This window comes from Meles meles, chromosome 6 (genome assembly GCF_922984935.1).
Source record: "Meles meles chromosome 6, mMelMel3.1 paternal haplotype, whole genome shotgun sequence".
NCBI classification, from domain to species: Eukaryota; Metazoa; Chordata; class Mammalia; order Carnivora; family Mustelidae; genus Meles; species Meles meles.
The window spans coordinates 88,601,090-88,622,915 of NC_060071.1; the positions used below are offsets into that span (position 1 = coordinate 88,601,090).

The 21,826-nt window shown below is 40.3% G+C and overlaps 1 protein-coding gene and 1 pseudogene across 1 annotated transcript; one reads left to right on the forward strand and one right to left on the reverse strand.

Annotated features, from left to right (window-relative positions):
* The first annotated feature begins 648 nt into the window (after positions 1-648).
* Positions 649-21,177, forward strand: FAM177A1 (family with sequence similarity 177 member A1). Its single transcript, XM_046009621.1, has 6 exons — positions 649-760; positions 858-981; positions 7,477-7,650; positions 17,180-17,246; positions 18,778-18,875; positions 20,491-21,177. Exons 2-6 carry the CDS (start codon positions 886-888, stop codon positions 20,695-20,697), a joined length of 642 nt encoding a protein of 213 aa, XP_045865577.1. The 5' UTR covers positions 649-760; positions 858-885; the 3' UTR covers positions 20,698-21,177.
* On the reverse strand, positions 14,905-16,005 carry LOC123944485 (annotated as a pseudogene).
* Positions 21,178-21,826: the final 649 nt, after the last annotated feature.

The window sequence follows — 21,826 nt, forward strand, 5'->3', positions numbered from 1 at the left end:
AAAACAGAACCTTAGTGCTGCCCTTTCCTCTTCTTCAGATCTCACTTTTTTCTAGTTATACTTAAGCATGTCAGAGAAGTGTAAACAAAATTTACCTTTGAGGCTCTTATTTCAAGAGTATTTTGGGCTAGACTGTCATCCATGTTAGGAATGAAATATACAGGGGCGCCTGGGTGGTTCCGTCCTTAGGCACCCGCCTCCTGGGGTCATAATCCCAGGTTTCTGGGATGGAGCCCCGCATCGGGCTCGCCGCTCAGCGGAGAGTGCTTCTCCCTCTCCTACTCCCCCTGCTTGTGTTCTCTCTCTCGCTCGCTGTCAAAATCTTAAAAAAAAAAAAAAGTAAGGTGCAGCGGAGCCTTACATCTTAAAATATATTTTCACAAGCCTTTGAAACACACGGGACCGTTTCCTTTTTTAAGTACAGAAACCAAGGGCTGGGACAGTGGGGACTGCCCAAAACGCAGCTGGAAGCTGGCTGCGCCCAGATCGTGAAGTTAAGCTCCAGGTGCAGGTACGAGGCATGACGTCACCGGCGGTGCCAGCCGGCGGCTTGGAGAGCGGTGGACGTGGGCTGGGCCGGAAGCCGTGCGGCAGGCAGCTCGCCTCGCTCCGCCCCACGCGAGCCAGTCGTGGTCAGAGGAGCCGGCGAGAGGGGCGAGGCGCCCGCAGGCCCCGCCCCTCAGGCCGGTCCCACCCATCAGGGCAGGCCCGCTCCTCCTGCCTCGGCGTGGCTGGGCGCGGCGCGAGGTGGGCGCAGCGGGTGAGTTCCTCTTGATGACCGCCGGTAGGGTCCGCGCCTGGGTGGGGAGGCGGAGGAGGGAAATGGGCTTATCGGCCATGACGTTCTATCTTGTTAGCGCCAGCAGCCCTGCGGCGGCGACGACGATGGACCCGGAGCCAGCGACCCTTGCGGAAGGAGGAGAAGTGGTTGCAGCCTCGGGAGCTGCGGCCGCCGCGACGTTCAAGGAATCGGCTCGGCAGGTAAGTGGGGCCGCCGAGGGAGGCGGCGGCGCGGAGGCTGGAGCTAGGGGAGCCCCGTCTCGTGTCTGTCTCGTCTGCCCGCTGCTCTCTTGGCCTGCCCCCGAGCAGGCCGCCCGCCGGAGATGCGTTTCGGGGTTTCTTGCCACTGTTGCCCCACCTCTGCCCAAAGACACCGGCTTGGGGTGAAGGGGCGGACGCCTCCGCACAGCCGGGCGTCCCTCACCAACCCCTCCGCTGGCGGTGCCGCAGATTGCGGGGCTTCCGGGGGTGCTATTCCACCTTCGGTCCGCGAGCCAGGGAAGGAAGGCGTGTCCCCGAAAGGCTGTCCTTAGAGTAACTGGAAGCCAGGTGGCGGCGGCTGCAGACGCTTCTCAGCCTCTCCGTGTGGAAGCGCCTGACTTGGCTTGTGCCCTTTGGTTAGCTAATAGCAACTATGTGCTGAGCGTTTACAGGCTTTATTTCACTTAATCCTAATAACTTCTGCATGATGTGGGAGTGATCCCCATTTCACCCGCGAGGTAACTGAGGCTCGGAGTTGCCCAGCGGAAACATAATGGGAGCTACGTTATTAATTGTACGTTTTCTAGTAGCCATATTAAAAAAATAAAAATACATTTTAGTGTTTTAATGCATATTATTAATATTTTGGTTAATCTAATATAACAAAAAACTTCAGTACGTAACTAATGTGAAAAGTTAACTGAGGTAGTTTACATTCTCTTTTTGGTACAAGTCTTAGAAATCCTGTGTGTGTATGCGTGTCACACCTACTGCACATCTCCATTTGAACTATTCTCATTTTAAGAGAGCATTAGCCAGATGGTGCTAGTGGTTACTGTGTTGCATAGCCTAAGTTTAGAGAGTTAGGTAAGGTTTAGAGGTTTGTTTTGTTTTGGATTTGGTAGTCTAAAGTAATAGTTTAGAATCTTGGGAAGTAAAGCTAATGAAGAAATTGCTTTAACTGAAACCAACTCAGGAGTATATAGTATTGGCCATTAAAAACCCGAGTTGCTTCTATGTAGAAATCTTTTCCACCTTTTTAGTGGCTTCATTTTTGAGACTAACCACCAGAATGTCAGTAAGACTGACCCCCCCATCCCCAACCACAGATTCCGAAGGGAACAGTGCCTGAATGTGAGTATAACTTTTGTAGTATAAGATGTAGTTTGCATGAACAAAAACTTTTCCACATAGTAGTTTTTATATGGAATTTCTTGTTTTTCTCTTACTTAAGGAGGAAAGTAACCAGCAGGAAAGAATTCAGTGGCAACACTAAATTGGTTAGAGAGCCACATTTCGTTTTCAGTTGAGACCTGTTGCTGACACAAAGCTGGGTGTATTTTCCATTTGATTTTTCCTTCTGTTCCTGTAATTGTTTTCACCACTGCTTCAAGCTTTGACTCGCTCTAATAGCAAAGTAAACATACCTGTATTGATTTATCAGCTAAGTATTGTTTGAAGAGAGGTTCTTCCTTTTGGTTTAGTGATATTATGTTATTTTCATATATTTGGTTGAAAAAGTAATAGATATCTAAACACTAAAGGAGACCGTTGAGCTGAAAGTAGAAAATCATAGGAATACTCCTCTGGGCAGTATCTCACATTCACCAAAAGTAACTTTGTCTTGTAATCATTCTGGGATTTCCTATGCATGTATAATATCTTCTTTTGTGTTAAACACAAATGGGTTCATACCATACAAACTATTTTCTAACTTTCCCTTTTTGCTCCCATTCACATTCCTGAAGCAGAAACATCTCTGGGAACCCCAGATCCATGCTTTTGAGTACAGTAAAAGAAAAGAGGCCAGTGAAGCGGGGACCTGGATGGATGGAGAGCCTGCTGTTCTTCATCAGTTTGTCAGAACTGAGCAATTCCAAGTGCCGGGTAGGGAAAAGAGTTAGAAATAGGAGCTTGGCTTTGTGTTTAGAATTTCACCTTAAACCAAGCCATACACTACCTATTGTGGCATTTTATCAGGCAAGTTCTCTGACTAAACTTTGAACCAAAATCTGAGCCTCAGTCTTATTAAAGCAGTTTATAATTTCATTTATATATATATAATTATATATATTAGACTAGATATATATTATATATATATTAGATTAGATATAATTATAATTTCAGTACTACTTATTCATTTATGTAGCACCTCTGCTACCAAGAACTTATGATGTACTAGAACTGTAGACTACAGGATATAGCAGTGAAGGATACACACTGTGCCAACTGCTATGTTGCAAGCTACCTAGTTGGGGAAGGTGATACAGAATGAAATCCATGGGGTGCCTGGGTGGCTCAGTGGATTAAGCCGCTGCCTTCGGCTCAGGTCATGATCTCAGGGTCCTGGGATCGAGCCCCGCGTTGGGCTCTCTGCTCCGCAGGAAGCTTGCTTCCTCCTACCTCTCTGCCTACCTCTCTGCCTACTTGTGATCTCTCTCTCTGTCAAATAAATAAAATAAAATCTTTAAAAAAAAAAAAAAAGAATGAAATCCATGATGTGTAGTACATATTTTAAAGAAATTCTATGAAAGTGTATGAAAAGATAATTGCCATTAAAATCAGGCCTCAGGGAACTAGACAAACAGATATACGGTCTGGTGGTTAACCATAAAATTTGATAAAATGTGAATTGACAGTGCATCTATTAATTTCCTGGTGTTAGGAACCTCTTTTTTCACATTTTTGAAATTTGCTAAAATGGAATTTGTAATATTGACACTGAAATTTTTCTTACTAAGAGGTTTATTGTTTATCTGTAAAAAAGAAACATTTGGAAAATTCAGAGAATAACTTTCATTTGTAATTGTTGGAAAATTTTTCACCAAATTAATTTTCTGGTTGGTTTTCGCCATTATTACCACCCTTCACTGTTTCCCCTTTTTTATTCCCTAAGAAGAGGTCAGAATCACATGTCATAGATTGTCTTTCACAGATTTTTTATGTGCCAGTCTGGTTCCTTAAGATGAGGTGTTGACAGAACTATGGCCTATGGGCCAGATCCCACCAGGGATCGAGTCCCATGTTGGGCTCCCTGCTCAGCAGAGAGTGCTTCTTCCTCTCCTGCTTGTGTGCTCTCTCATTCTCTCTCTCTCTCTGACAAATAAAATCTTTAAAATATAAGAAAAGATTATGAATCGTATTTCAGCCTTCACCTTTGTAGGTTTAAAAAAATATTTTGGAAAGAATATAGCCAAGAGTCAGAGTTAAGGGAGATAGTAGCTAAGTTTATACTAATTATTAGTTATGATCCAGCTGGAATGTTTGATTTATTAAAGTTGTCTAGGGAAGGTAAAGTAGTTGAGCCAATGAGAGACAGCCCTTCTCCTTTGCCTTTGTCTAAGAAAGGAAAAATTCAGCCAATGAGAAATTACTAGAGTGAACAGTGAGAAGCTGCTTCTGCTTTAATGGGCGCGGAACAGGTCATGGTGATGTACCCTGAAAGGTCTCAGCTATTTTCACTGACTGGAACTGTTGCTTTGGCATTAGATCCATCCAGATAGTGTGACAACTGGAGATCTAACCCAACTTCTCTGACTTTCCCTTGCTTGTAAATGGATCCACAGACCTGAGTAATGGTGTAGAAGGAAATATTGTTGTTAGAACAACCATAAATCAAATCTTATTTCAAGGGGAAAAATGATAGGGTAGGAATGGCGCCATGTCTGGGGACCATGTGAACTTAGTGGACCATATTTTTTTCTTTTTAAAGATTTTATTTATTTGTCAGAGAGATGATGGGGGGATCACAAGCAAGGGGAATAGGCAGGTAGAGGAAGAAGCAAGTTCCCCACTGAACAAGGAGCCTGATACGGGACTCCATCCCAGGACCCTGGGATCATGACCTTAGCTGAAGGCAGACACTTAACCGAATGAGCCACCCAGGTGTCCCCATGGTGGACCGTTTGTTGTTCATTTTGTTTATGGATATTATAAATGGACTAATCTTTTATTAAGGGCTGGGATTTGTTTGAACTCTTAAGACAGGCTAGGGAGAATTGTGGCTTTTGTTATTTCAGGTTAATCCATAGATATCCCATGCTCTCAAGGTTTTCATGATCTCAGTTCACTATACAGCAGTTATAGTTGCTGTCCGTGATGTGTCTTCAAGTGTCCTGGGGCAATGCGTGTGGTTTTTCTTTAAGATTTTTATTTCTTTATTTTGACAGAAAGATAGATATCACAAGTAGGCAGAAAGGCAGGCAGAGGAAGAGAGAGAAGCAGGCTGTCTGCTGAGCAGGGAGCCCAATGTAGGACTTGATCCCAAGACCCTGGGATCATGACCTGAGCCGAAGCTAGCTCCTTAACCAAGTGAGCCACCCAGAAGCCCCACTGCATGTGTTTTTTAGGTTAGATATACCTGGATTCACATCCTGGCTAATGGCTGAAACTTACCTTTGGGAAGTGAAGAACAGAGAGCTATATATATTTTCTAAAAAGAAACTAAAAGGGGGCACCTGGGTGGCTCAGTGGGTTAAAGCCTCTGCCTTCAGCTCAGGTCATGATCCCAGGGTCCGGGGATCGAGCCCTACATCGGGCTCTCTGCTCCGCGGGGAGCCTGCTTCCTCCTCTCTCTCTGCCTGCCTCTTTGCCTAGTTGTGATTTCTCGCTGTCAAATAAATAAAATATTAAAAAAAAAAAAAGAAACTAAAAGGATTAAGAGGAAATAATACAAAAATGAAGTTACTTATATTTGTATAACTGAGCAGTTCTAGTCCACTGTTTTTATCAGTATAACTCTGCAGTTTTTAATCTCCGTTTTTAGAGAACTACAGTTCAAAGAACTTTCTTTCTTATTGGTTGAACACCATTCATGGGTTTAAATTGTGTGGTCATACCTACAAGTGTAAGAATCCTTATAGAGGACGTTTTTGAACTCTGGACCATCCTAGAAAATCCCACCAATGTGGACTCCCAATTAATTGTGGCAGTCCTGTAGTCCTGTATCATTTTGTTTGGTTTAGTTTTAAAATTTTATCAGCAATACATGAACATATTCTCTTCACAAAACAAAACAAAAAATAACAAAATACAAAAAAGAATAAAAGGCCTCTTGAGTACTCCCTTACCTGTACCTCCTCCCCCGTCTCAGTACCTATCCCTAGGAGTAACCACTTGCTGGGTTTTTCTTCATATTTGTACTGTGCCTTTTTGAAGTACTCTAGTAAGGAGACGAAATAAAGGCTTTCTTTCTTTCTTTCTTTCTTTATTTATTTATTTAATTGACAGAGAGAGATCACAAGTAGGCAGAGAGGCAGGCAGAGAGAGAGAGGAGGAAGCAGGCTCCCTGCGGAGCAGAGAGCCGGATGCGGGGCTCGATCCCAGGACCCTGAGATCATGACCTGAGCCGAAGGCAGCGGCTTAATCCACTGAGCCACCCAGGTGCCCCGAAATAAAGGCTTTCTTAGGAGTTAAAACTTGAGGCAAGATAACAGTGAAAAGCTCTTTGTCCTCTCCCACAATATGCATTTACCTTAATTTGGGAACATGGGTGTATATTTGACACAAAGTTAGTATATCCCTAGGAATGAAATTTGGCTGTAATTAGAATTCCATAGACTATTGCACTAAAATTTGTAAAATGTTTTTACTATCTCCCATCCAAGTATTAACCAGGCATGACCCTGCTTAGCTTCTGAGATCAGACAAGATCAGGCGTGCTCAGGGTGGTATCGCCATAGACAAATCTTCTTACTATCAGGAAAACTCTGTTGTTACCTATGTGTTATTGACTAAGAAATTTGAAAGTTCAAAGATAGAACACTTAATGGGTTGTTTTCCAGATTTGATCTACAGGTGAGTTTTATTTGGACTGCACAGTGCTATAAAACATTTTTTCAGTTTAAATGTCTTCATTGGAGATGCTTTCTCCTCAGAGTCTACCCTTCCCTTTATAGTTTTGCTCACTTTTGGTACCACTCAGCCTTAAAAGGCATTTTAATTTGGAACTCCTGTTTTGAGAAAAGGAAAGAAGCAGAGTTAAGTTGAATGGGTTTTGTTTTGTCCACAAGTAGCTAAGCCCAGATCCAAAGGTTTAGGAAAGTTCCCTCCCATGAACTGGTATTTTATTTGATGTCTCGAATATATGTACATCTGTATGATTTCTTTTGATACTACGCATTGATCTGTAATTAGCATTATTCTTTAAAACGATTGGTGTCCAGAGTATCTTCGCAAGTTATAAGCATTGGAATTGCTCTGTTTGAAGTGTGGTGCTTGATTTCTTAGCCGTTGACTTCAAAAAAGTTCATTTGGCTAAATTCTATTTTTTGCCCTCTGTAGAAGGTATGTAGATGTTTGCTCTATTATTCATTAAACTCTACATTTGTGTTATTGATATTCCTGTGTGTGTATGATGTCTTATTTTCTAAAAAAAGACTCTAAGGATTGGTTTGTGTTTCTTTATTCCCTAAAATAAAGCAATCGAAATTTTTTTGCCATATGAAAGAAAATTAACCTAACTTGAAATTTACTATCTTAATTTATTGTCATTAGATGAATAGTGAAAGAGGCTTTGAAAATGTAGAACTGGGAGTTATAGGAAAGAAGAAGAAAGTCCCGAGGAGAGTCATCCACTTTGTTAGTGGTGAAACCATGGAAGAATACAGCACAGATGAAGATGAAGTCGATGGCCCGGAGAAGAAAGATGTTTTGCCTACTGTTGATCCGGTAGGTTTGATGCTCTTGTCAATAGTTTTTTATTTTTTTTAAGACTTTATTTATTTATTTGACAGACAGAGAGATCACAAGTAGGCAGAGAGGCAGGCAGACTTCCTTGCTGAGCAGAAAGCCTGATGTGGGCCTCGATCCCAGGACCCTGAGATCATGACCTGAGCCAAAGGCAGAGGCTTAACCCACCGAGCCACCCAGGCGCCCCTTATTAATAGTTTTTTATGAGACTCCCACACTGCCTAGGGTGCTAAGAAGGCACTGTCAATAGTTTTTAAAATTGATTTGTTTCCCCTTAAACATTGATGAAAGGGGTCTTTTGAGGTTTAAATCAACTATATTTTGGTTATAAAAGTATACATTATGATTTGGATAAAAAACAGTATTTTTACACACATGGATGGAAATATTCCTGCATTTCAGTAGTCTTAAATAGCTTGAGTGTCAGAGTAGTTTGTCAGTGTGGCTACGTTTCTTTAAGATTTATCTTACTAAAGAGAGTGCTTGGATTTCAGTCCCTTTGAATTAAGGATTATGCTGCCACAGTAGTTTCCACCTAAAATTTAGGATTCATCAGTTCTTTTTTACATTATTGCTTCAAGTTTTGACTGGAAGATAGGAATCTATGGTTCTTAACTTTATGTGCCTCATCAGCTAAATTTAAGAATTTCTAAATTATACATGATGTTAACTATAAAATTATAGGACAAGCTATACATTCTTAAAAAGGAGTGTTGTCCTTCTAAGTAGTCTTTGAAGTGTTTAGTTGATCAGTATTTACTGACTTTCTAGTAGGTACTGTTTTGGGCACTAGTGATGCACCGATGGGCAACATAAATTTTTGCTCTTATATGCTAGTGGGAAGACAGCAATAAGTACATATTATAATTATCAGACTGTAAAGTGCTGTAAAGAAGGATAGCAGGATAGAGAATTATTAATTTGTATTTGATTTTAAAAATGTTATCACTAGTATTTCATCAGATTTGGCTTTTGATAGATTTTGGTTATTAAAAAAAATTAGATCCAGAGTCTCTACTATAGAATATATTCAAAGGACCATGCAGTATACTCTGATGGCATTTCCAAATGCATGCAGAATATTACAGAGGAGTTTCATGCACTGGGAGAATTGTTGGAAAAAGTTTATTTTATTTTATTTTATTTTATTTTATTTATTTATTTGACAGATAGAAATCACAAGTAGGGAGAGAGGCAGGCAGAGACAGAGAGAGGAGGAAGCAGGCTCCCTGCCAAGCAGAGAGCCCGATGCGGGGCTCGATCCCAGGACCCTGGGATCTGGAAAAAGTATTTTTCTTTTAAATTACTTTGAAGGGGTTAGTTCTTATTTGTCGGTATACATTTGTATCTGTCTGTATGTTTTTAAAAATCATTGTCTCAGTAGTTGCTCTCTATTACATAGAAAGTGATACTAAAAGCATTGCATACTGGGGAACCTGGGTGGCTCAGTCACTTGGGCATCTGACTCTTGGTTTTAACTTAGGTCATGATCTCTGGGTTGTGGGATCAAGCCCTGCATTAGGCTTCATGCTCAATGTGGAGTCTGCTCGTCTCTCTCCCTGCTCTTCCCCTTCTCACACATACTCTTTCTCTCCAATAATAAACTAAATCTTCTATTTTATTTATTAAATAAATAAATTGTATTAAATCAATTTTATTTATTAAATAAGGAATTTGAGCATTAAAAAATAAAAGCATTGCATGGAAGAAAATGCATCCTTCCTACTTGCCTAAAAATTTACTTTAGTGAGATACAGTTCACGTAGCATACAATTCGCGGATTTAAAGTTATAGTGATGTGGCTTTTAGTATATTCATAGACGTGCACAACCATTACCACAGTCAGTTTTAGTACATTTGCGTCACCTCAAAAAGAAACTCAGTACCCTTTAGTTATTGTACATTATCCCTCATCTCCCCAACTCCTGATAATCACCATCAACTTTCTTTCTACAGATTTTCCTATTATGGACATTTCATAGAATGAAATCACATAACAAGTGATCTTGTGTAACTGCCTTCTTTGATTTAGCATGTTTTCAACGTTCATACATGTTATAGCATATGTCAGAATTTCATTCCTTTTTTTGAGATACCACATTTGTCAGTATATGGACTTTTGGGCTATTTCTACCTTTTGGCTACTATGAGTGACGCTGGTGTGAACATTTAGATACAGTTTTTAATTTCTCTTGGCTATGTACCTATGAGTGGAATTGCCAGGTCATATGCTAACTATATTTAAACATTTGTGGAACTGCCTTGTTCTTTATTCTGTTGGTAATGGTGACATGGGTTGATTTTTGGCTGTAAAACTAGCCTTATATTCCTAGGATAAAACCCACTTGATAATGGTATATAGTTCTTTTTATATGTTGCTGGATTTAGTTTGCTAGTAATTATTGGGAATTTTTGTACCCGTACTCATAAAAAAATTTAGGTCTATAATTTTCTTGTGATGTCTTTGTCTGGTTTTGGTTCCAGAGTAATACTGGCTTCATAAAATGAGTTGGGAACTGTTCCTTCCTCTTGTGGGTTTTTTGTTGGTTGGTTCTTTGGGGAGAGTTTGTGAAGAATTGGTATTAATTCTTATTTAAATGTTTGGTAGACCTTACTTGTGAAGCTGCTTAGGCTTTTCATTGTATATGGTTTTTTGATTCCAAAAGTGTCTTATTTCTAAGTCCATTTTGGTAGTTTTGTTTATTTCATATGTTACCAAATTTGTTGTCATGTAGTTGTTCATAGTATTCCTTTATAGTCCTTTTCATTTTTTCTTTTCTGATTCTAGTTATTTGGGTCTTCCTTCTTTGCTCTTGGGTCAGTTTACTTTAGCAAAAGGTTTGCCAATTTTTTGATCTTTTCCAAGAACCAGCTTTTGGTTTCACTGGTTTTTTTCTCGTTTCTTTATCCATTTCATTAGTTTTCACACTAGTCTTTATTTCCTTCCTTTTGCTTGTTTTAGGCCTAGTTTGCTTTATTTTTTCCCGTGTCTTAAGGTGGAAGGTTATCTTTCCTTTATTATTTTTTTTTAAAAGATTTTATTTATTTATTTGACAGACAGAAATCACAAGCAGGCAGAGAGGCAGGCAGAAAGGAAGAGGAGGAAGCAGGCTCCCTGCCAAGCAGAGAGCCTGATGCAGGGCTCAATCCCCGGACTCTGGGATCATGACCTGAGCTGAAGGCAGAGGCTTTAACCCACTGAGCCACCCAGGCGCCCCTATCTTTCCTTTATTAAAGGAAAGTTATCTTTCTTCTTTATTAATTAGCTATGAATTTCCCTTTAAGAACTGCTTTAGTTACATCTCATAAGTTTTGTATGTTACACCTTCATTTTCATTCATCTCAAAGTGTTTTCTTTGACCTATTGGTTATTTAAGAGTATGTTATCTACTTCCCATATATTTGTTAAGTTTTCACATTTTATTTTCTGTTCTTGATTGTTTTTCTTGTTTTTAGTAGGCTCCATACCCAGCGTGGAGCCCAGTGTGGGGCTTGAACTCATAACCCTGAGATCAAGACCTGAGTTGAGTTGGACACTTAACCAACTGAGCCACCCAGATGCCCGTTCTTGATTTCTAATTTCACCCCATGTGGTTGAAGAATATACTTGTATTATTTCTCCTTTTAAATTGAAGTTTGTTTTATGGCCTAGCATGTGGTCTGTCTTGGAGAATGTTCTGTTTATACTTGAGGAGAATGTAGATTCTGTTGTTTGGTCACGTGTTCTGTAGGTGTCTGTTAGGTCTGGTTGGCTCATAGTGTTTTTCAAGTCTTCTGTTTCCTTGTTGATCTGCCTGGTTGTCCTATTTGTTATTGAAAATGGGCCATCAAAGTCTCCACCTGTTATTGTTGAGTTGTCTGTTCCCTTCATTTTTGTGTTTTTGTTCTATTAAGTCCCTTCTACTGAATTTTTCATTTACTGCACTTTTCAACTCCAAAGTTTCCATCTGGTTCTTGTTAATAATTTTTTTTAAGATTTATTTATTTATTTATTTTGGGGAGAGAGAGAATGTGAGCATGGGGTTAGGGTTAGAGGGAGAGAAAGTGCGAGAGAAACAGACTCCCTGCTGAGTGGAGCCCTACAACATGGGGCTCTCCATCTCAGGAACCTGAGCCAAAATCAAGAGTCAGATGCTTAACTGACTGAGCCACCCAGGTGCCTCTCCATTAATAATTTTTATCTCCTTGGGGTGCCTGGGTGGCTCAGTGGTTAAAGCCTCTGCCTTCGGCTCAGGTCATGATCCCAGGGTCCTGGGATCAAGCCTCGCATCGGGCTCTCTGCTCAGCAGGGAGCCTGACTCCTCCTCCTCTCTCTCTGCCTGCCTCTCTGCCTACTTGTGATCTGTCTGTCAAATAAATAAAAATATTTTTTAAAAATGTTGAAAAAAATAATTTTTATCTCTTTATTAATATTCTCCATTCAATGCAGCTTTGTTATACTTTCCTTTATTTCTTTAATTATGGTTTCCTTAGTTCTTTGAACATACTTAGAAAAGTTGCTTTGACATTTTTTTCTTTTAAATCCAGCATCTAGTCACTCATGTATAGATTCTATTGCCTGCTTTTCTTCCTGTGTATAGCATACTTCTGTTTCTTTGTATGTCTCTTAATTTTTTGTACATTTTAGACAATATATTACAACAACTCTGGATACTGCCCTTACCTTCTCCTCCCCACCCCCTTGTTATTTGCTTGTTTTTTGTGTTTTGTTTGTTTAGTGACTGCTGGATTATTTTAGTGAAGTCTGTCTCCTCCCCACCTCCTGTTCTCTGCTACAGACTAGCTAGCCTTTAGTTTAGCCTGCATCTTCAGGGAATCTAAGAACTTCCTCTCAATTACCTCTTACCACAGTCTCTCCTGATTTTGAGAGCACCCTTTGGCCTTGGTGGCAGCTCTGTTGCAAATGAAGTCAGTTCATTTGAGAACAGATTAGAAGCTGTTTTATGGCTTACTTTTCCTCCTGGGCAAAACCTCTTAGCCAGAGCTCTGAAGTTGGGGGTAGGCACAGTGTTGCATTCCTGAGTGACAGCCCTGCTTTAGGAGCTGAGTGCTGGTAGAGGTGGGGAGCAGTAGCCTTAGATCTTTTGGGGTTTTTTTGCTGCCTCATGAACAGAGACTGTCAGTGCCCTAGGATTCTCAGTGGCTCTACCATTCCATCAACGGGAGCTGACAGAAGAAGGAGGGAGCCCGCACCTGTCAACTGCACTCACCTGAAACAGTCTCAGTAATAGGTGGCTTGTGGGCAGGGGCAGAAATGCTGATTGATGTTCTGTTATGCAGTATTTGTCTTTCTGTGACTGGCTTATTTTATTAACATAATGTCCTCAAGGTTCATCTATGTTGTTGTATACAGTAGGATTCCCTTCTTTTTTTTAAGGCTGCATTTTTCCATTATATGTATTCCCACATTTTCTTTATCCATTCATTCATCAGTGGACATTTAGGTTGCTTCTACATCTTGGCTGTTATGAGTAATGCTACAGTGAAGAAGGAAGTGGAAATAGCTCTTGGAGGTCTTGATTTCAGTCCTTTTGGTTAAATACAAGTATTATAAATGGGGAAAACAGCAGGGTATAGAAAAATACAGCAATGTTGTAAAAACATACATGCTTAGGAAAAGGCTTGGAAAATAAATTAAAATATCAGTGATAATTATCTACAGGTGGTAGAAAAATGGGTGGCTTTGATTTTCCTTAGATTTTGCTCCATTTTCTTAAGTGTTCTACAAAAAATAAGCGTGACTTTTGTAATTTAAAAATAAGTTGTTTAGGGGCGCCTGGGTGGCTCAGTGGGTTAAAGCCTCTGCCTTCAGCTCAGGTCATGATCTCAGGGTCCTGGGATCGAGCCCCGCATCAGGCTCTCTGCTCAGCAGGGAGCCTGCTTCCTCCTCTCTCTCTCTGCCTGTCTCTCTGCCTACTTGTGATCTCTTTCTGTCAAATAAATAAATAAAATCTTAAAAAAAAAAATAAGTTGTGGGGCGCCTGGGTGGCTCAGTGGGTTAAGCCTCTACCTTCAGCTCAGGTCATGGTCTCAGTGTGCTGGGATCAAGCCCCGCGTTGGGCTCTCTGCTCAGTGGGGAGCCTGCTTCCCCTTCTCTCTCTGCCTGCCACTCTGCTTACTTGTGATCTCTCTCTCTCTCTGTCAAATAAATAAATAAAATCTTAAAAAAAAAATAAGTTGTTTAATGGGGCACCTGGGTGGCTCAGTGGGTTGGGCCTCTGCTTTTGGCTCAGGTCATGATCCCAGGGTCCTGGGATCGAGCCCCGCATCAGGCACTCTGCTTGGCAGGGAGCCTGCTTCCCCCCCTCTCTCTGCCTGCCTCTCTGCCTACTTTTGATTTTTCTCTGTCAATAAATAAATAAATCTTTTTTTTTAAAAGATTTTATTTATTTGTTTATTTGTCAGAGAGAGAGAGCACACACAAGCAGGCAGAGAGGTAGGCAGAGGCAGCAAGAGAAGCAGGCTCCCTGAAGAGCAAGGAGCCGGATGCGGGACTCGATCCCAGGACTCTGGGATCATGACCTGAGCCAAAGGCATCGGCTTAACCAACTGAGCCACCCTGGTGTCCCAATAAATAAATAAATCTTTTAAAAAAATTAAAAAATAAGTTGTTTAAAAACAAAAAAAGATAGCAAGTCTGAATAGTTCTTATTAAGGAAGGGGTGGATACTCAATTATTCAGGTAGGGATAGATACTTAAGTTTTTGGAGAAAAAAATGAATCAGCTTAAGTTTGCACCATAAACTGGAAGTCTTGAAGACCAAGATCTGGCCCATTTCTCTTGTTACTGGGGTAGTGGCGTAGTGTTGATGCTGGCAGTGGTGGCAAGGTTCCAATGTAGGCTCTTGAGTCATCTGTCCTTTCAATTCAGTAAGATCAGTGTCTAAACAAAGAGCCCCATGCATTCATTCTGTGTAATTGTGTGTGATAATGATAGATGTAATTCAGGGATCCTTAACCAGTTCCTCAGCTCTGGAGCAGGTTTGACTCTTTGGTAGTCACTGCATGGATATTAGCAATTGTTCTCTCTAGAAACAACTCCAGGAGAATTGGTCCACTGAGAAATACATGCTTTCCTTCAAGAGCCTGCTTAATCCTTTTCTAAGTAGTTTATTGGCCCTGCCATTATCATGTGTTACAGAAACTGGTTCCATTCCCTATATTACTGCACTGTCCTGTTTGCTATAAAAACTGTAATGTAAACACCAAGATGAGAATTTTTTTTTTTTTCCGGGCTGGGTACAGTATACTTTATTGATGGTACATGACAAGGGGGGGTTCCCCAAGCCCCTCTCCTTCTTCAGGGGGTCTGGGATGGAAACAGTGGAGGTTGGGAGATTCTCAGTGTTTCGGGGGATAAATTGGGGCAGGGATTCCCCAGCAGCTGAGGGCCTCTCTCTTCCTCTTGCTCTGGCTGGGGCTGGTGGTCCAAGGGCCTCTTACTTCTTGGAGGCCAGGTAGACCATAAGGTCCACCACCTGGTTGCTCTAGCCAAATTCATTGTCATACCAGGAAATGAGCTTGACAAAGTGGTCATTGAGAGCAATGCCAGCCCCCTCATCGAAGGTGGAAGAATGGGTGTCACTGTTAAAGTCACAGGAGAAAACCTGGTCCTCAGTGTACCCCAGGATGCCCTTGAGGGGGCCCTCTGATGCCTGCTTCGCCACCTTCTTGATGTCATCGTATTTGGCAGCTTTCTCCAGGTGGCAGGTCAGATCCACAACCAACATGTTGCAGGTGGGGACACGGAAGGCCATGCCAGTGAGCTTTCCATTCACCTCAGGGATGACCTTGCCTACAGCCTTGGCCGCACCAGTGGAAGCAGGGATGATGTTCTGGGCAGCCCTTCAGCTGTCACGCCACAGCTTCCCAGAGGGGCTGTCCATGGTCTTCTGGGTGGTGGTGATGGCATGGATGGTGGTCATGAGTCCCCCCATGATGCCGAAGTTGTCAAGGATGACCTTGGCCAAAGAAGCCAAGCAGTTGGTGGTACAGGAGGCATTGCTGACAATCTTGAGGGAGTTGTCATACTTCTCTTGGTTCACACCCATCACGAACATGGGAGTGTCAGCAGAAGGAGCAGAGATGATGACCCTCTTTGCCCTGCCCTAGATGAGAGCATCTTAAACAGGGTCCCTAAAATAACCCTTATCCCCACATAAGAGAGGTGCTTCCAGCTTTGAATATAGAAGATACAGTGGATTTGATTGAGAGAGTCAAATATACAGTATTTTCTTAGTTGAATGTATTTTTTTGCTTGAACACTCATTCTTACGTAGATAGAGATAAAAGAGCTAACTCACTTCTGTTTCTTTTCAAGAATACTGTCACAGAAGTCAGCATACCTGTTTTTCATGGGAAGACTGTTGTGTGTTTCCCCTTTTTCTCTTTAGTCCATCTACCCGGTCTTACAGATACTCTTGTGTTTTCTGTTTTCATACCTTAAAATCATGAATGTATATCTTAGCTAAGAATATTATGTATAATTTCATCATTTTTCTTCTTCCTGGAAACAATATTAGAATAATAATACTATTAATAATATTATTTGATTGATTGTTCTATACTATGCTTTCTTTTGGTAAACAGAAATATTAGTACAATGAAGCATGCTTTTATTACTGATTCCATCCACGGAAGCAAACTGTTGTCTGTGTGGCAAGCTTCACAGAAGTGTTCTATGGCAACAACAGCACCAAGATTAATAGTGGAGTTGTGCAGTGTAGATTGCCTTCTGCCATTTGTCCTTCTTTACTAAATGCACATGGAGTTTGTCTTGGGGTATATAGTCTAGGCCCTTCTTAATCCTTTTTAAGATTTTATTTATTTATTTGTCAGAGAGAGTGAGCACAAGTAGTAGCAGGCAGAGGCAGAGGGAGAAGCAGGCTTCCTGCTGAACAAGGAGCCTGATGTGGGACTTCATCCCAGGAGTCTGGGATCATGACCTGAGCCCAAGGCAGATGCACCCAAGCACCCCAGGCCCTTCTTAATCCTTAAAGAAACAAAATACTCACCTTGCCATTTACTGGTCACTTATTTTCCCATCATTGAAAGTTCATTTGATGTGTTACTTATCCTGCTTACTTTCTCTGAATCTCAATTTCCTCGCTGTACTATAAGTATGTTGTACTGTATGATTTCTTAAGGTTCCTTTCTATTTATTGCATACTCTCTCTGATATTGTGCTTATGAACAATGGAGACAAAAAAGCAGCAAGACAGGCGAAGAGGCTGTAGATTGTCAATTCATACCAACTCCATTTCAGTTGCTGCTGCTTTCTTTGGTTATTCCACAGACTTAGGGTAAATATTATAGTTATATGGGTAAATATAAAAAGTCTTTGTGGAATTCTGTCTCTAAAGCTTCTAAATTTTTAATTGGATTGTAGTCTGTAGTATTATCTATAGAATATTCTATGTGCCAACCAAATATTTCATTGCTTCATTCTGGCCTAAATATACCCAATGGGTTTAGGTATGAATGTTGGTAACCTGACTTCTCGTTGCAGACAAAACTCACCTGGGGCCCCTACTTATGGTTTTACATGCTCCGAGCTGCCACATCAACCCTCTCAGGTATTACTTTTCTGTTTGAATATTGTATAACTGCTATAATATGCTGCAAGAACAAGAACTTTACCAAATGGGGTGTTTCCAAAGTGAAGGAGAAACATTAGGGGTTAATCACTGTTCTCAGCTGCTAGCTAGCATTGGATATTAATCTAACTTGTACTTCACTTTAAAACATTCTTCACTTTCAGATGGTGGGTTTTTTTTAGAGAACTGAAAAATGGCTTTATTAATTTATTTTATATTAATTTTTATGTTTCTGAACCTTCTGTGTTAGCAACCATTTTGCTGTTTTACATGGTTACATGGTTTTGTGCTGATACTGTTCTTACTCTGTTTGACTATTCTAGAGCCTGTATTATACAGTTCATTTATTTTTAATTTCATTAATTCCTCATATCTTAAGTTGAGCTATAACTAAATCGTATTGAAGGAAATGAACTATCAACATATGAGTTAATCATGCTAATTATAAATATAGGTTTTAAATTATAAAGCTTTCCTCTATTTTCAATTTCAACTCTGCGATAGCTTCTATCATTTTCTGCTTTTTATTATAGGTAATTTTGAATAGTAATTCATTCAAGAAACATTTACTGAGCACTCAATTTTTTTTTTTATTTTTATTTGTTTATTTACAGCATAACAGTGTTCATTGTTTTGGCATCACACCCAGTGCTCCATGCAGTACGTGTCCTCCCTATTACCCACCACCTGGTTCCTCAACCTCCCACCCCCCCACCCCCCTGCCGCCCCTTCATAACCCTCTGGTTGTTTTTCAGAGTCCATAGTCTCTCATGGTTCATCTCCCCTTCCAGTTTCCCTCAACTCCCTCTCCTCTCCATCTCCCCATGTCCTCCATGTTATTTGTTATGCTCCACAAATAAGTGAGACCATATGATACTTGACTCTTTCTGCTTGACTTATTTTGCTCAGCATAATTTCTTCCAGTCCTGTCCATGTTGCTACAAAAGTTGGGTATTCGTCCTTTCTGATGGAGGTATAATACTCCATTGCTGAGCACTCAATTTTAATAGATAGTGCGGTGTAAGGAAAATCTTCCATTTCCAGAACTGGATTACCTTTCGAATCTGCTTCATCAACCCCTCTGAGTCTAACCTTTCACAGTGCCTGGCATGTGGCAGGCCGTCAGGGAATGTTATAGTGCAAGCCGTTCCTCCCCTAGAGTCTAATGATGTCCCAACTCTCTAAGTCTATGTTTTTTCTTGAAAAAATAGACATGTAATAGATAATTATAATACATGATGATACATGTATAATTGGAGATATGAGCAGAGTGTTGTTGGGAACCCAGAAGGAGCTACTAGTGCCTCTTGAGGAAATCGAGGAAGATACAGAGAAGAGATGTACTGAGTGTTCATAATCTCCCTCAGGGCAGGGTCTGTAACTTTTGTATTCTTAACAGTGCCTTGCACAGAGAATGTGCTCAAGAAATGTTTATGGAGTTATATAAGCCATTTAGCTTTTGTGTTTTTGTGTTTGTTTGGTTTTTGCCATTTAACTTTTGTATCTTCAGTGTGTGACTTTCTTGGAGAGAAGATTGCATCTGTTTTGGGCATCAGCACCCCAAAGTACCAATATGCCATTGATGAGTATTACCGGATGAAGAAGGAGGTGTGTCTCCATTTTTGTGTTACATTTTTTTGCTTCAGTTTGGTATACTGTGGACTTAATGAGTTGTGTAATGAGCATATATATATCCTCTCTAGCTGCCCCAAAGAGAGCTCCCTTAGGGTAGGCATTTCATTGTAGAGTTACTAATTAATCAAGTTAGATATTTTTAATTTATATGTTTGTAAACTGAAATTTCCCTAGGATCTTGGTGTGAGACTAAGCTGAATTTCATTGGGCTAGGTGTTATGTGAGGTGCCTTATATATGATCTTATTTAATCTTCATACATCTCTCTTTGGATTATTATTACAGTTTTCAGATGAGGAAATAAGACAGTCTCTGTACTTAGAACCTGTAGACTGGATGTAGGAGAAGTGGAGGATTTGAAGCACAGAAAATTACAAGTACTAGAAATATGTAAGTGCCAGGTGTTAAGGCACAAAGAGGTGAGGCAATTTGTCTGCAAATGTAGTGAGGTTTTAGGGTTGGGATGAAATGAGTTTAGCCTTGAGAAAAGTTTAGCTACTAAGAGCATAGGCTGAAGAACCAAAGGGTCCAAATTCAAATTCTGACTGCCCACTTCTAACTTTGAAAACCATCGGTGCAAATCTTGCACTTAACTTTTGTAAGCCTCAGTTTCTTCATCTTTATAATGAGGAAAATTGTGGCATCCATGTTCAGGGTGGCTCCAAGGATTAAATGAGTTGATACATAAAATGCTTAGAAAAGCACCCAGTGTATATTGGTGAACACGAAATAAATCTTGTATTATTCTTCAAGCAAATGGGGAGGGGAATTCAGCTAAAGCAAGAATGTAGAGGCATGAGGATAAGTTGTGTATTTGGAGAAGTGGCAGGACTGGTCCTTTGTCACTGGAGCAGAGTGCACCGGGGGAGTGGCTGGCCATGCATCTGGAAGAGACTGCTGACTTTATATTTGTTATATGGTTTCAAAACTCCTTTTATGAACAAATGAGTGTTTTTAACACTTCCAGCCATGTTCAGAGCCTCATCACCTCATCTGGACTATTGTAATAGACTCCCCAGTGTCTCTCTTTCTTGTGTTCTCTCAAGCAAGATCTAAATCAATCTTGACTGGTTACCTGCTCTGTACTGAGTACCCATACATCATTGACCAATACAATACCCGCTTCCTCCAAGAATTTAGAAGTCCTGGACCTAGAAATTATCTGTATACTACCTGCTTTGGGGAACATTAACCATTTTATACCATTTAGTGACTGGACCACCCTATTCCACTGAATAGGCTAATACCCTGTAATTGAAGTGATGCAGTATTTAGCTATTTATTTAGATTAGAATTAATCTGAAAGATTTAGCCTCTGTCAAAGTTAATTCAGGACCCATCTAAGCAGTGCTGTACCATACTTAAAAATGACTTCCCTTTCCTTAAAATGTCACATGATAGTTCCCATTTCAGTTTGGGAACATGGGTCAAGGAGGTATGTCTTGGCTTAATTAGATGAGACTGAATTGGACATGTCACTGTTGTTTTAGTTTTTAAAAAAAAGGCACAAGCAGTTGAAAGTGGGGAACAAATACTATTCCTTTTAGGCATTTATATTTCATCTATTCTTGATTATTTCCTCTTTTTAGGAAGAAGAAGAAGAAGAAGAAAACAGAATGCCTGAAGAAGCAGAAAGACAATACCAGCAGAATAAACTGCAGGCTGATTCCATTGTCCAGAGGGATCAACCAGAAACAGTGGCATCCAGTTCATTTGTCAATCTCAATTTTGAAATGGAGGGAGACTGTGAAGTAATTAGGGAAAGCAAACAAAATCCAGTCTCTGTCCCACCATAGAGTTACTATCAGACTTCAAACTCTAGCGTTTTTATAATACCAGGAACTTTCACATTCTTTATTCAGTGGGACTTAATACAATTATTTATATTTTAAATTATTATCTGGAAGGGGAAAAATGTTTCTTCATTCTTAGGCTCTATCTAGCAAAAGGCAGATCTGAAATTTGATCATTTGTACTTTGCTTTTTCTGTGTGTCACATTAGGGTTTTGGCTTTAAAATGTTCTTTAAAGAAATTAAGGACATTTTAGAGCCCTAATTGCCCATTAAGTGTTAAATTATCAAGCTTGTCTGTCATTGGTGTTTGTAAGAAAAAAAATACTTAAATTACTAACTGGAGTTGATCTTTCTAGTCTCAGACTGAAATGAGGATCCCCGCCCCCTAGATTTTCTGTCATCTTACATTTATAAATCTAACCATTAATTTCATACTAAGGATGGCTCACTGAGTGTGTAATAAAAGGAACAAGACAAAAGCACTTTGATTTTTCTTTCCTTGAGGGTATTTTATGAAAAGGTGAGTTTGTAACACCAGTTCTAAGATGGGTTTCCATTTAATGCAGGTTAATCTTACATTCTTTTTCAACAATTATTCAAATTAAATAACTAGCTTTGAACATAACATTAAAAACACTAGTTACGGGATGTATTTATTAATGTATTTCTATTCAAGTGGTAATATCCAGTGATTATCCACATGGCATCCTGGTTTTGTGACTCAGTGGACCCTGAGTGTTTCCTGTGGGCCAAGTAGTTGGAGGGAGGATGGTGGGGTGAGGGACAGATGAAGACTTGACCCTTCAGGGGCTACTGTTAATACTGTACCAAGTGCCACAGTAGCATAGTGAAGTCATTCTCTTCTTTGAAGTTAACAACAGTAGAGTGGACAGTTTGCTTAACCCAGGTTTGGTCAGCTCTCCAGAGCCCACTGTGCTTCTGGTAACACTTACTGAAGTATAATATGAAACTAATTTTGAAAATATTCCTAAATATGTGCTCATAATCTTATGAGAGATCTGTATGATTTTGATTTATAACTAAATGTGGGTAAGGAAGAATGTGTGGAGTATTTCAGAAATGCTGCTCTTAAAAGCCTATTCACAGACTTAAGTGCTTTCAGAGATTAAT